At 51.9% G+C, this 14,713-nt stretch overlaps 1 protein-coding gene across 4 annotated transcripts in view; it reads right to left on the reverse strand.

Annotated features, from left to right (window-relative positions):
• The window catches only part of PTK2B (protein tyrosine kinase 2 beta), a 125,197-nt gene that overhangs the window by 18,825 nt on the left and 91,659 nt on the right, over window positions 1-14,713 (reverse strand). For all 4 annotated transcript variants that reach the window (XM_051831880.3, XM_051831897.3, XM_051831887.3 and 1 more), the window contains exons 5-15: window positions 14,309-14,388; window positions 5,299-5,361; window positions 5,062-5,116; window positions 4,531-4,671; window positions 4,186-4,260; window positions 3,613-3,714; window positions 2,835-2,952; window positions 2,151-2,190; window positions 1,737-1,783; window positions 1,139-1,189; window positions 632-729 (exon numbers count right to left, since the gene is read on the reverse strand). In XM_051831880.3, coding sequence (XP_051687840.2) covers window positions 632-729; window positions 1,139-1,189; window positions 1,737-1,783; window positions 2,151-2,190; window positions 2,835-2,952; window positions 3,613-3,714; window positions 4,186-4,260; window positions 4,531-4,671; window positions 5,062-5,116; window positions 5,299-5,361; window positions 14,309-14,388 — 870 coding nt within the window. The remainder of the gene's footprint in view (window positions 1-631; window positions 730-1,138; window positions 1,190-1,736; window positions 1,784-2,150; window positions 2,191-2,834; window positions 2,953-3,612; window positions 3,715-4,185; window positions 4,261-4,530; window positions 4,672-5,061; window positions 5,117-5,298; window positions 5,362-14,308; window positions 14,389-14,713) is intronic.

The following is a 14,713-nucleotide window of genomic DNA, read 5'->3' on the forward strand; positions in this document are numbered from 1 at the left end:
TGCTGGCCAAGGGCAGGCTGGGGACTCGGGCGGGGCACCGCATCCTCCCCTGCTCCCCTCCTCTGTCTCTCCTCCTCACTTTCTTCGCAGTCAGGCTGTGTTAGGATTGGAAGAAGTTGTCCACAAGAAAATCTCTCATGTTCTGGCTGTCCAGATGAGCGCCTGAGCCTGGCTGCCACAGGATCTACCCAAGGGCAGCAGGTGTGCGGCCGGCCACCCTCAAGGCCACCGCCAAGCATGAGGCCAGGCCCTTTCCTGCTCTTTCTTGGTGGGTTTTGCCCTCTTGCTGCCCTTTCCCATGAGTTCTGCTGTCCCCCAGACCTGCTGGAGACCCGACCACAAAGCCCATCACCTGTCAGCAGCCTGGCACCCCGAATCTTCACCTGCCCCTCAAGCCCACATCCTCCCACTGAGCCCCAGTGGCCCTCCCAGGTCCTGCCTCTGGTTCTAGCTCTGGGATTCATGTGGCTCCCCGCATCCTCAGAAGTGACTCTCGCTCCCGTCACTGCCTGGCTATGTTGCAAATCATGCCAGCCCACACAGATGAGGGCCCACCTGCAACTGGCCAAGACTCGAGCTCCTGTCTCACCCCGCAGCAGCACAGGGAGTGTCGGGGAGGAGCAGAACTCACGTGATTGGTGTAGACCCCTTCATAGACCTCTCCGAAGAAGCCTTCACCGAGAATACGGTTCAGAACCACGTCTTCGCGGCTGATGCCATACTGTGGGCCTGCATGGGCGGAGAGATCAGAGTCCCAGAGCACAGAGACCAGCCGGAACCCTCAGCTAAAGCCAGGCATCCCCACGGGCTGCGCTGGGAATGGGGCTCTAGAATGTTCCATCATCTCAGACCCACAGAGGAGCCAGGGCCCCGTTTCGTCTGCAGGCTGGTCCCAGCTCCACATCCTAAGAAGCCCCCACACCTTCACAGAAACCCCAGAGTTCAGTCAGTGCAGGGGGAAGAGGAGCCATCTCTGCTTTCCCACCAGCAGTGCCTCTGGTGCGTCCCCCATCTGAGCCCCGCGTTGGAGAGGACCAAGGGAGGAGAGAAGGGCCCAAGTCCCCTGTGGCGTCCCAGGAGTCCCCATCCTGTTGCCTCCCAGGGCCCTGCCCAGCACCGTGGCAGGACAAGGACCTACCTCCCGACCTTCGCAGAGTGTCATCCGGAATCTCAGCGTAGATGTCAGACTCTGGAAGAACGGGAAGAGGCCGGCCCCGTGGGCACGAAGCCCTCAGCGGGCACTGCCAGGAACCAGGGAGCGGCTCCCAGCTGCGGGCCCATGGAACCAAACGGGGCGGCAGTGGAAGCCAGGGCAGTCCCAGGGCCCTGTCCCAGGCTCCCACGCGGCTCCAGGGCCTGAGGTCTCTCAGCTCAAGTCCCTGCTCACGACTTCCCACTTGGGTCACTTAGGGCATGTCGGATGATCACCCTCAGCCTCTGTTTCCCTTTCTGGGACAGCAGATTGCTGGGGAATAAATGTCTCCTTCGAAGCCACTCATCCTGGCGTATTTTATTTGGGGCCGCCAGAGCTGAGATGAGCGTGATGCCTCGTACTAACTCCTCGAGACCCGTTAGCTACTGCAATTCATGATATTTTTAAGTGGTCACTAAAAAGTGAGAGGGCATGGGCATTTTTCTGTAACACGGAGGGAACCTTGGCAGTCACGAGAGCAGGCAGAAGCCCAGAAGCAAGAGGGAGGCTCGGAGCGGGCAGAGAGCACAGGAGGCAGCCTCACCTATGCTGCAGCTTTCGGAGAGGTGGGAGCGCCGGGCTTCCAGGTTTCTGTAGGAGGTGGAGGGAGGGAGCCAGGTGAGCTCAGAGCCTGGCAATGCTGCCTCACCCCTCCCCCCACCCCAGCAGCCTCAGTGCCCCTGCCCGCCCACCTATCTGGAGAAGCAGCTGCCCCAGCTGGGAGCGTGGCTATGGCCACTAAGGGGCTGCAGGGCAGGGGACACAGCCGCCCCGCTAGCATAATGCCAGTGTTATTTGCTTGGAGGGAAAACGGCCCTCGTGAAATGCTGGGACCACAGCGTTTTCCCTGGGGCCGGGAGCCAGAAACTCCGGAGGTGGGAGTCTCCTGCTCGTCTTTCCTTCCCTGGGCAGACACAGGCTGAACTAAGGGCTGGGCCTGCCCCTCTGTTGTACTCACAGCATGGGGATCTGCGGCAGGCTGTTCCGCTTCTCACCGTCTGTGGGGAGAGGAGGCAGGGGGAGCTGGAGCCGGGCACGCAGGGGCCTGCGTCAGCCGACCTCCCCACCATCGGCTCCCCTAGCATCTGTACAGCGAGGCAGGCCTTGGGCTCGAACTGCAATCTTCCTTGTAGCCATGACAGCCATGACAGCCCAAGGCCCTGACCTCTGCTTCCTGACTCTGGCCCCAAACCAGACACAGAGAGAGAGAGACACACATACACACAGACACACACACACAGACACACATACAGAGACACACACACAGAAACACACACAGAGACACACACACATACAGACACACAGAGACACACAAACACACATACAGAGACACATATACATACAGACACACAAACACAGAGACACATACACACAGAGACACAGACACAAACACATACACACACAAGCTCCAGCCGGGGTCCAGCTAGGGCTTTGATTTCCCAACACTGCAGATGCCTGTCCTCCAGAGGCCAGCCTGGGCCAGACCTGCAGCTCCTGAGCCAGAAGGCTCTATGAGGAGCATGGGCAGACTGGTAGGCCTGCCTGCACTCGTCAACCTTGGCATTCACTCACAGGCTGCTGGCTTCACTTCTCCCACGCTGCCCCTGGGATCCAGCCCCCTGGCCTCCGAGAGGAAACCCACCTTTCTTGGGATGGACAATGAGGGAGCCCTTGTGTTCCCCCTGCAGCCGGCAGTAGCCATCTATGAGGTCAGCCATGTTCTCAGCCTCTGCTGGAGATGAGGTTTTGATGGACAAGCACTGCAGAGAAGAGACCAGTCAAAGATAAGACTCCAGTGTCTGAGCCAGAGTTGCACAAGGACTGGAGAAGAGACTGCGGGACCCCTGTCCCCTGTCCCTGCCAGGATTCCATCCCTGTTTCTGCTGGAACTCTGCTCGCACTCCCTGTGGCCACCAGAGGGCGCTGTTAGGTCTCCCTAGTCTTGGTCTCTGCACAATGCCTTATATCTCACAGATGCTCAATATGTCAAAGCAGAAACAGAAAAAGGAAGGGGGGCAGTGGGGCAGAGGGTAACAAGGTGAAAGGTGGCCCACAGTCTGCGGTCTGACTGTTCTACCCACAAAATGCCCCCATTCTTGAGGTCTCAATTTCCAAGTCACTGTTCAGGTTGTCAAAGTAAGGCCTCTGGTTTGTACCTGAATTCTGCTCACCTGGACCTACCCTAAAAACTCTGCCCACTTTCCTGACATTAGAAACATGGGAATAACATTATTTCCTAGATTTCCCTAAAACCCATCACCATCCTGGGACCCTGTCAGAGCACTGGGTAAAGCAGCCGCAACAAGATCCCCAGGAACCCCTGGTCCCTGCCTGTCCCTGCCAGACTGGCCTGAGAGCTTCCCGACCTGTAGCTCCTCCCCCCGCAGGCTTCCAGTGCCCAGGTGCCCAGAGCCGCTCACCTGGGGGGCACCTTCAATGCCCAACTGCAGAACCGCCTGGCCCTCCTCCAGCGGGAGGCATCTGATGGACTTGATCTGCTTGAACTCAGCCAGGCAGGTGGGCTGTGGGCAAGAGAAGCGCCCTTCAGACCATTCCGCTGTGGGATCAGGCCATGCAGGCTGCTCAGTGTGGTGGGGGTGGGGAGGACGGAGTGTCTCGGGGGCACACAGAGAGAGTCAAAGACTTTCAGGGCTGGAAGGATCATCCGGGCCAGGCTGTGCACATTGCAACAGAGAAAACGAGGTCTGCAGAAAGCCAGGACTTGCCCAGGGCCATGTGCCAGAACTAGACCCGGGTCCCTGGCTCACAGGGGACTCACTGACTCATTTCGCCATTGAAATTGCAACTCTTCTGCCTGAGCCAGGAGCGACATAGAAGCGTGTGTGTCTCCCTGCACCTCCCCGGCCTCTGTGCAGAGGAAGTGAAGAACCATCTGCCGTGGCTCTCCCCATGGCCATCCATGCCCGGGCCCGGCCCTGTGAGGACTGCACTCCGGGTAGTAGGCAGCGGAGAGGGACTTCTCAGTCTGCTACCTTTGTGTCCTGACTTGTCAGCTGGCGGATGCCTTTAGGGCCGATGACCAGGTCCACAGTAATGTTCCACCCTTGCTGGAATGAAAGGAGAGAGGAGAGTGTAGTCCCAGCTCTGTCCACCCCGTATTTCAGAACTTTGCCGAAAAGCTCCCGGATCCAGCCACAGGGCCTTAGGTTGCTGTCTCCTGGGTCCTCCAGCCCCCGTGTACGTAGTTACCCCCACCCACCCAGGCAGCCTCCCACCGTGGGAGGCCAGCGTTTCAGCTCCTCCTGCCACCTGAGCACCCACAGGGCAAGCTGCCCCCCCGGGGGGGGGCAGGGGAGGGTGAAGGAGGCGGGCATTACAATGAGTTCACAGCGGTAGGTCTCCTGGTCGATGCTGGCGAAGCCGGCCAGGGTGTTGAAGAACTTCATGACACACTCCTCCTCCCTGAGCGAGGCGTACTGCTGGAACGTCTGCTGGATCATCTTCCGGAACTGCCGGGGCTGTGGGGCAGACGGGCAGTGCTGGCCTGGTCCGGCTCTCTTCCCCCGGGGTTGGCGCCCACTGCTGGAGGGCAGTCCCTGCCCTCTCCCCCCAACCCCGCTGTGTCCAGGGAGCTTCCGCATACTCCTGGAGCAGGACAGGGAGTGTCCCCGAAGCTCAGGCCCCGCAGTGAAACAGCCTCCAAAGCAAAGCTGGAGCCAGCCAGCCCCGTCCTGATTCCCAGAGGCACAGAGCAGCCATGGGGTACAGCTAGCTGTCCCATGCCCAGATGCCCGAGCACACAGACACCCTGGCTGCATTGGGCACCCCCAGCCTCGTCCCTTTAGCTCTGGTCCTGGGGGCCAGTGCAGAAGGCATCTTTCTGGGCCCCTCGCCTGTGGGGTCCTCACCTTTAAGTTCTCCTGCATCTGCTTGGGGAAAAACAGGTCCAGGCCCACTTCCTTTCTGAAAGAAGGAGAAAAAAGAGCAGCATTTGACCCCTCTCCATGCCACGCGAGGACTTCCAGCCAATCACGGACAGGTGAGAGGGCCGGGACCAGGGCCTGGGGTGAGAGGGGAAGGGGTGAGCAGGAGAAGTAGGCATAGGAGCAGAGATGGAGCAGGGGCAGGGCCCGCCCGGGACTTACTCCAGGAGCTCGAAGTTGGACTTCTTGTCCAGGGCATTGTGCGGCATGTCCTTGAAGAACCGCCTGGAGAGAGAGCAGTCACAGCAAGTGAGTTGACGGCTGCAGGAGGGGGCCTAGAGTCCACCTCCCCTGCCAGGGGCGGGGATGCTGAAGAGGGAGGAAGTGAGAACTGTCCAGTGTTCTCATTTGAAAAGCTGGAGGCAAAGGGCACACTCCAGCTGCTGCTCCGGAGATTCAGCTGTTGGACAGAGCAGTGCTTGAGCGAGGATATAAGAGGAGGGCTCTGGCTCTCAGAACCAATGGCCCAGGGGCCCAGGGCAGCCAGCGCTCACCTGCCAGCCTGGGAACACCCACCTCCACCTTCAGGTCCTGGGTTCCCTTCGTGATTGCTTTTTCACTTGTTTGCTGTCTCTGAAGTATTATAGTGAGTGTGCTTGTGTGTTCATTTAAATTATTAGTAAATGTAGGACATTTAAAAACTTTAGTGCTGGGGCCAGCACTGTGATGTAATGGGTAAAGCTGCCACCTGTGACAATGGCATCCCACATGGGCACCAGTTCAAGTCCTGGCCGCTCCACTTCTGATCCAGCTCCCTGCTAATCCAGCTGGAAAAGTAGCAGAAGATGACCCAAGTGCTTGGGCCCTTGCATCCACATAAGGAGACCTGGAAGAAGCTCCTGGCTCCTGGCTTTGGCTTGGTTCAGCCCTGGCCATTGTGGTCATCTGAGAAGTGAATCAGCAGATGGAAGATCTCTCTCTCCCTCTTTCCCTTTCTCTCTCTGCTCTTCAAATAAATAAATCTTAAAAAAAAAAAAAAAAACAAAAAAAACAAAAAAAACTTTGAGGCTGGCACTGTGGTGTAGCAGGTAAAGTCACTGCCTGCAGTACCAGCATTCTTCTATATGGGCACTGGTTCAAGTCCCGACTGCTCCCCTTCTGATCCAGCTGCCTGCTATAGCCTGGGAAAGCAGTAGAAAATGGCCCAAGTCCTTGGGCCCCTGTATCCACGTGGCAGACCCTGAGGAAGCTCCTGGTTCCTGGCTTCGGATCAATCCAATTCCAGCTGTTGTGGCCATTTGGGGAGTGAACTAGTGGATAGAAGACCTCTCTCTTTCTCTTTGCCTCTCTGTAACTCTGCCTTTCAAATAAATACATAAATCTTAAAAAAAAAAAAACAGTTTAATACTCACAGAATAGAAAAAGAAAATAAAAGTAATTCATAATCCTACCACCTCCTTTAAGTCCCAATTCTCTTAAAAATGTGTGTTTTGATGAAAACTTTTATGCACAGTCAGTGCCACATAACACTTCAGTCAATGATGGACCACAGACGTGAGGCTGGTCCCTTAAAGTGGTGTCACCTATGCCATCATCGCCATCTTAGTTTGTATAAGTACTCCCTGACTTTCCTACAGAGAACTCACCTAACTGTGCATCACGCAGGCATCGGCAGTAAGTGATGTATGGCCGTATCACTCACTTACAGCAATCGTGGTTCCAGCTGAGACCACACAGTTAGTGTCCACACATGTGCCAGCCCCACTCCCCTGCCTGTGTCCAGCAGTTTCATCGACTGTGGCAGACACTGTCCTACTCTTTTTTTTTTTCTGACAGGCAGAGCGGCAGTGAGAGAGACAGAGAGAAAGGTCTTCCTTTTCTGTTGGTTCACCCTCCAATGCCACGGCCGGCGCGCTGCAGCTGGTGCATTGCGCTGATCTGAAGCCAGGAGCCAGGTGCTTCCTCCTGGTCTCCCATGCGGGTGTAGGGCTCAAGCACTTGGGCCATCCTCCACTGCACTCCCGGGCCATAGCAGAGAGCTGACCTGGAAGAGGGGCAACCAGGACAGAATCCGGTGCCCTGACTGGGACTAGAACCCGGTGTGCCAGCGCTGCAAGGTGGAGGATAGCCTATTGAGCCATGGCGCCGGCCACTGTCCTACTCTTGATCTGATACTGATGTAAGTTTATGTTCCTTTAACCCAGGATTTTGTAGGCATCGGGGAACAGTTCTATGAACCAATACTATAAAGCAGAGAGGCATGTCACTGTGTTTAGAAAATAGGAGATTTAGGCCCTTACCTCATACCCTACAGGGAGCAAGGGAGTACTTTAAAACATTCATGGAAGGGGCTGACGTTGTGGCATAGAAGGCTAAGCCTCTGCCTGCAGCATCAGTATCCCATATGGGCATGGGTTTAATTCCTGGCTGCTCTACTTCCAATCCAGCTTTTGGCTAATGTGCCTGGGAAAGCAGCAAAAAATGGCCCAAGTGCTTGGGCCCCTGCACCCATGTAGTAGACCTGGAAGAAGTTACTGGCTCCTGGCTTTCGTCTGGCTCAGCCCCAGTCATCGTGGCCATTTGGGGAGTGAACCAGCAGATAGAAAATCAATCAATCAATCTCTCTCTCTCTCTCTCTGTCTTTCTCATTTTCTCTCTCCTTCTCTCTCTGCCTTTCAAATAATAATAATTTTCAAAAATGTTCACAAAAATGTGTATTATCTTTTAATTCTATTTTTTGTGAACTTTTTGAAGTACCCCTATTTAATAAATAAAACCATTTTAAAACTAGAAAAAAAATCTAGGGAAATATTTTCAAATCATGAGATGAAAAAGAACATCTACAGCATTAAATCATAGAAGAAATTACCAATAAAAATTAAAACATGAAATATTATATTATATTCCCTTAACAGTTTTTTTAAAATGGCATCTTTGAATATATCATCAAGCAAATAAGTAGCTGTCTCATGGCAAATATCATCTCACCAATAGAAAAGTAAATACATTGGAAAAAAACAGAAAAGATCTACATGGTTAAGGGGATTGATCTCTGGTTAACTGAATTCCAAGCAATTTGAGAAGTTCATTTTTTTAATCTTTCCAAATGTTCCCAATATTACACATTGAACAAGGATTACCTGTTTTACCTAAAAAAATTCCAAGGCAGTGATTTTTTTTTTTTTTTTTTTTTTGACAGGAGAGTGAGAGAGAGACAGAGAGAAAGGTCTTCCTTTGCCATTGGTTCACCCTCCAATGGCCACCGCGGCTGGCGCACTGCGGCTGGCGCACTGCGGCCGGCGCACCGCGCTGATCTGATGGCAGGAGCCAGGTGCTTCTCCTGGTCTCCCATGGGGTGCAGGGCCCAAGCACTTGGGCCATCCTCCACTGCACTCCCGGGCCACAGCAGAGAGCTGGCCTGGAAGAGGGGCAACCGGGACAGAATCCAGCGCCCCTACTGGGACTAGAACCCTGTGTGCCGGTGCCGCAAGGCAGAGGATTAGCCTAGTGAGCCGCGGTGCTGGCCAAGGCAGTGAATTTAATGCTATCTGCAGCCTCTAAAAAGAAAGGCACCCACCTCCACTTTCAAACGAAGGGTTCAGGGCAGGCAGTACTCAGGTTATCAGCCTAGGAAAACCCACTTCCACAGGCCGGAGCTCCCTCTGATTTCTTTTTCACGTTTGCTTTCTCTGAAATGTTGTAGTGTGAACGTTTTTGTGTTCATTTGAATAACGAGTAAATGTGGCACATATTCAAATTTTAGAACATACCGAATAGAAGAAGAAAATAATCTGTAATCCTACCATCACAGGTGACACGTCCTAGCATTTTATTAAATCACACGTGTGTTTTGATGAAGACTTTTATGTACAGTGAAGTGCCACGTAACACTTCAGTCCACCTTCCGGGCTCACCATGTGGCAAGGTGGCCTTCTCCATCGCTACACGCCTCCTTCATACAGGCTTCTGTTCTGCTCCTTCCCCGTGCTGGTCTCCTGCAGCTATGGAGACTAAGGCTAACCCCTTTCCTAGACTCCACAGAGCTGAAGGCAATTATTTGATCCTAACCTTCTCCTGTGGTCTCCCTTCCCTACCCCTGGGGCCTCCAATACATGCACACTAGGTCATCTGCAATCACTTTAACAGTTCCGCTTAGGTGAGAAAAGGTGATGTGAAGGCAGAGTGGGAACAGGATGCGGGTAGAGCAGGAAGACAAGCTGTCTTGCTACCTAGGCAGGCTGAGGGTATTTAAAATCACCTCGGTTAGAACAAAGGAACAACGGAAGATTAAGCAATCTTTTACATAAAGTTTTTCTTATAGAATCAAGAATGAGTATATTTCAATGATGATTAAGAAATAATAACTCTTTATGGTGGCTCAATCAGTATTATTGAATTCTATTTTATGATACTGAAATATTTTTCTATCCCATCTTCTTCCAATGAAAGGTACACAGATAGAAAAGTCTTAAAGCAAATTTAGTAAAATAGGGGTGGAAGGGAAGAAGAAATAAGATGAAGATTATGGCAAACCTGCATAGCACTGTAACTGTTTTCATTTAGTAGAGATTTTGGGTTTGCTTGTCCTGGCTGTCAGGGTGGTGGATACTTTATTCAGTGTGTAATTTAGCACACAAAACTATTTATCCCTAAAAAAAGATTTCATTACTTAAATTAAAGAGTTTGATGAGGATTATGGGGCTGGCATTGCAGAGTAGCAGGTAAAGCCACTGCCTACAATGCTGGCATCCCATATGGGTGCCAGTTCATGTCCTGGCTGCTCCACTTCAGATCCAGTTCCCTGCTAATGGCCTGGGAAAAGCAGCAGAAGATGGCCTACATGCTTGGACCCTGTCACCCGCATGGGACACCTGGATGAAACTCCTGGCTTCGACTTGGCTCAGCCCTGGCCATTGCAACCACCAGGGAGTGAACCAGCGGATGGAAGATCTCCCTCTCTTCCTCTGTCTCTCCCTCCCTCTGTAATGCTGACTCGCAGATAAATAAATAAATAAATAAATAAGTCTTTTTTTTTTTAAAGTTTGAAGAGGTACTGATGAAAAGAAAACTAATATCCTCAACATTCATTTTACCAAAAATAAAAAGTGAATCTCATGTGTTTCTTTCTTCTCTCCCATTGCAATGTGGGTAAATACCAATGTCATAACACTAAAGCACATTTCAGTAAAGGCCACTGTTTCAGGGCCTAACTCAATGGGGTCCAAGTATAGAGCCTCCCAACAGTCTAATTCGGTGGTTCTCATCTGGGGCGACTTTCTACGCCTCACTCTAGACTGGGGATATTTTGGTTGTCACTCCTGGTTGGGGGTGGTGGTGTCCCTGGTGTCTAGTGGTAGAGACCAGGGAAGCTGATGGTCATCCTGCCATCCCCAGGAAGGCCCCTCCCCAACAGAGAGCTGGCCGGCCCCAAACGCCACTGGTTCTGAGGTTAGGAAACCCTGGAAACTTGATCCAAAGAGAGAATTCAAGAGACTAAAACCAATGCCTCTTCTCTATCCCAACTTCTTTCTCCTGTGTGTCCAACACAGCAGGCAAGAAACGACAGCTGAGAATGGGTACGTGTGTTCACTGAGGGCCAAGCCACAGGCAGGGATGGCATTCAGTTAAAGGGCAGGAGAAGCCACCCAGGATTCCCCCGTGGAGGGATCAGCCTCTCCCTATTTGTACCTGAAAAGGGCTGGCAATTAAGATCCCTAAGTTCCACATGGCCAACCAGAGCAGTTTTAGACAGTTTTCCGAGTCAGCGTGACCTGTCACGTTCTACAGTCAGGGGAAACCTCGGAATACACCAGTGAATTCCCCTGGACAGGCAGCATGGCCACCTGCAATTCTTGCTAGGGTAGGAGAGCTACAACGTGTGCTCCCAGGCAACTGGACAAATTGGCTTGCTGCACAACATTAACTCTAACGGGATCAATGTAGGTCACTCCCCAAGTCCCCGATAGCGTTCCTCTCATGTACTGATGACCAATTACAGCCATCCTGATGACAAAGGCATCGGATCACTCCAATTTACCTCAATCTGAGTTTCTACTATTTGTATCAGCTGAGCATCATTGGGATGTCAGGAGTACCAGCCACTATCACTAATCGCAAACCCTGCTCTCGCCCAAAAGTGAACTTTGCAATCTCCTAGGCTGTGGCTGTGAGCACCCAGTTACCAGAAACCTGCCCTGAATGCGGCTGCACCTGCTAGGAGTGCCCCCCCTGGTGCCTGGCCAGCTCTCCCAGCCCATGCCAGCAATTTTGCATGGCTAGCACCAAGAGGGCAGCAGAGTCTTTAAGGCCCATGACTGATACCCAGGTAAGGACAGCAGAAAGGAAACATCTTTGCAAAATCCAGTTAGTTGTGTTTTTCTTATAAGCAGAAATTGCAATATTAACTCATGGCCAGCATTTATAAATTAACCATGATCTAAATTACTTTTGGAGCAAAGCAAGCTGGGTATTCGTCCACTAATCTTTACTTGCCAGTGACTACTTTGTTTGTATTCACTCTGATTTTTTTTTAGTTTGGGATACTCTGAGCCTCCACTGGGGAGTAGAAAATGGCCCTGGCTGTCTTAGGTCATGGGTGAAAAGTTATTTGGTTTCTCAAACAAAGCAGGTACTCATCTCTAGCATATAGACCATGAGTTTCAAATTTTAATTTACAGGGGCACAATTAGATAAAATGATAAACTTGGCACTTACAAAGCACCTCTGATAAATCAATAAAAAGTTAATTGGGGTCATTCTAACTATATGACATTCTGGAAAGAGTAAAAATATAGCAACAGTGGAGGTTGTCAGGGTTGGTGTGTGGGGAGATAACAGGTGGAGCACAGAGGATTTTAGGGCAGGAACTGCTCGGCATGATGCCATATGCCATGATGCCATGACAGCACATCATGGTGGATATGTTGTCATGTATCTGTCCACACTCAGGGAATGTGCAACACCAAGAGTGAACCCTGACATAGACTATGGACTCTGAGTGACAATGCTGTGTCAGCGAAGGTCCATTCATGGTAACAAATGGGCCATTCTGATGGGGATGCTGAAAGTGGAGGAAGCGGTGTATGTGCGTGGGAAGGGGTAATACAAGAAATCTCTGTACCTTCTGCTCAATTTTGCTGTCAGCCTGAAGCTACTTCAAAAAAAATACTGTATTAAAAATAAATAAAGGCAAAGAGAAAAAGCCATTAAAATGAATAATTACTGAACACTTCTGGTCTTATCATTGCTCTGAGTAGTTTAAATTCTTAGAACTTCCTCATAGCAACTCTACAAGGTTGCTACTGTTTTCATTCCCACTTCACAGACAGAAGGGCTGAGGTACACAGAGAGAAGGTGACTTGCCCAGAGTAGCACTGCACACAGAAGACCCGGGGCACACACGGGCAGCCCTGCCTCGGACCCACCGGGTTTTATTCTTATCCCCGGTTGGTTCTTGACAGGAATTGACTCCACTGAGGATTTATCTTACCAATATCATATTTCATGCACATCCCATACTCCCTTTTTAAGTTAGAGAAGAGTACATTGTGGTTTCCCTGAAGATAACACATCTGTAGGTAGGTGAGAGCAAGCCACCACGTTCACAGGACAAGAACCCATCGGCTAGGCTTTTTAGAACCTTTGCAGACAACAGCCACAGCCCTGGAAAATTCTGCCTGATGGTTGATTTTCAGAAATGTACCTGAATCCCTTCATAAGGAATAGTCACAACTTGTCTTTAAAACTGTCCACTATAGCGTGTAGCTTTGTATTCAACTTTTAAAATTATTAGGGCTGAAAATCTTCAGTCAGGTTTACTCAATAGGTGTTTTCCCAGCTTCTCTCCCTAATAAGGCATTCTGTGCACTCCAGTGGCCAAAGGGTGGGAGTAGGAACATTTGTCTGACTCTCCCTCACTCGGGAGACATGAAACAATGCATCCTCCCGGTGAAGCGAGGTGGGCGTGGCAATAATGACACAGTAGCCATCACTGGAGTGCACACTCCCGACAAGACTGCACAACAGCACGTCGACGTCCACGGGTCCTCCAGTCCATTAAACCACCACCAATAACGACTGGGGAATGAGTCAAAGAGACGAGAAGATGAGACACAATGCGAGGGCATCCTCTCGATGCTGCTGTTTTGCTACTCAAGGATGATTGCTTGGGAGGAGGTCATTATTGGAGTCTCAAAGTGAAACAAGAGTCCCGGTTTAAGATCCATGAGTAAAACAGGTAAAACTGTCAGAGGTGGAGACTGTGTAGGCCACGGTGCAGGTCATAGGAGCCAAAGTCTTGGAACACATACAAAGCTGCATGTCATCAAATGAACGCCACAGACTGCCCCGGGGCCACCAGCACCAGGCTCCCCAGATTACCACAAACAGCACTGAGGTGGGCTGTCTTCTAACCAGCCTCAGGGGAAGGCCTGGCTGATCCCTTGCACATTGGGGTGGTCACCAAGTGGTAAGGCAATGAGGAACCTTCAGGATTGTCCTTGATCTACTTTGTCACAAAGGCCAACCGTCTCAGATGCTAGAATCAAAGTGAGATCCTTCCCTTTCCAACACACAGCCCCCAGCAGGGGAACCATCAGCACTCTGAGACCCAGAACGGGGCCTAAACTTCCTAGTGAGCCCCAACACTGCAGAAGCAACAGCAGGTCTGTTACCTAAATGTAAGGTCACGAATAGGATCAGAACTCTCCCTGGAACTGCATACCCAGCAAAGCAGCACATGCAGTGGTGCTGAAAACCCTTCCAGCAACTCTTTTGAGACCAACTGCATCCAAATAACTGGGGGCCTGGGGTGGGTCAAACACATACTTAAGGGCTGGGGTACCGATGCAATGAGTACTATAGTACTGGAGCTGACATGCAGCAGTGGGCCACATAGATGGAAATTCAAGCATTTGAATATCCTCCAGAATCCTGCCTGGTGATCAAGAAATGCTTGCTACCTGGTTTGAATTGCAGCTGAGATGGCAAGGGCAGGTGCAGGCCCAGGAGGCTGGGGAGACCAGAGAGGGATCCAGCTCTTCCTTCCCCCGAGCCCTGCAGGCCAGGTGGAGAGCACCTCAGAGCCTCGCCTGCGTAAGCCTCCTCTTCTCCCCTTTCTGGCTCTCACGAACCCACTCTTGCCTCCCGCTCTGCACATGAAGGAAGTCCAGGCAGCCCAGAGCCCAGCCCAGCACCCCCCCCCCCAGCCCAGGGAGGCCTTGAGGTCACAAACCTGAGCTCCAGGCAGCCCAGCTGCAGGGCCATGCCCTCGCTGACCTTGCTGGCATAGCGTTGCATGTAGTCATTCCGGAGCTGGCAGGGAGAAAGGCCAAGGGTCAGACTCACACTTCATCCCCCAAGTCCCAGAGCAGAGGCCTCAGAAGATAAACACAGTCCCGCCTCCTGCTGCCTCCTGCCACGGAGCAGGGATGGGGAACAGACAGGGGCGCTCTCTCTGCGGTGCCTCTGCCTCCCTCTAGAGTCTCATCCCTCCCTGGGCTGCAGGCTTCCGAGGAGTTTCCTTACACACTCTCTCCAGATTCCCCGCCTCTGCCCCTCATTTTGGGGAGAAGGAAATAGATTTGGAGAGGAATCTACTTTATCCAATGTCCCATAGATGAGCAGGCACAAACATCAT

Source organism: Oryctolagus cuniculus, chromosome 2, assembly GCF_051225735.1.
Source record: "Oryctolagus cuniculus isolate XC-2025 breed Fujian yellow rabbit chromosome 2, ASM5122573v1, whole genome shotgun sequence".
Lineage (NCBI taxonomy): Eukaryota > Metazoa > Chordata > Mammalia > Lagomorpha > Leporidae > Oryctolagus > Oryctolagus cuniculus.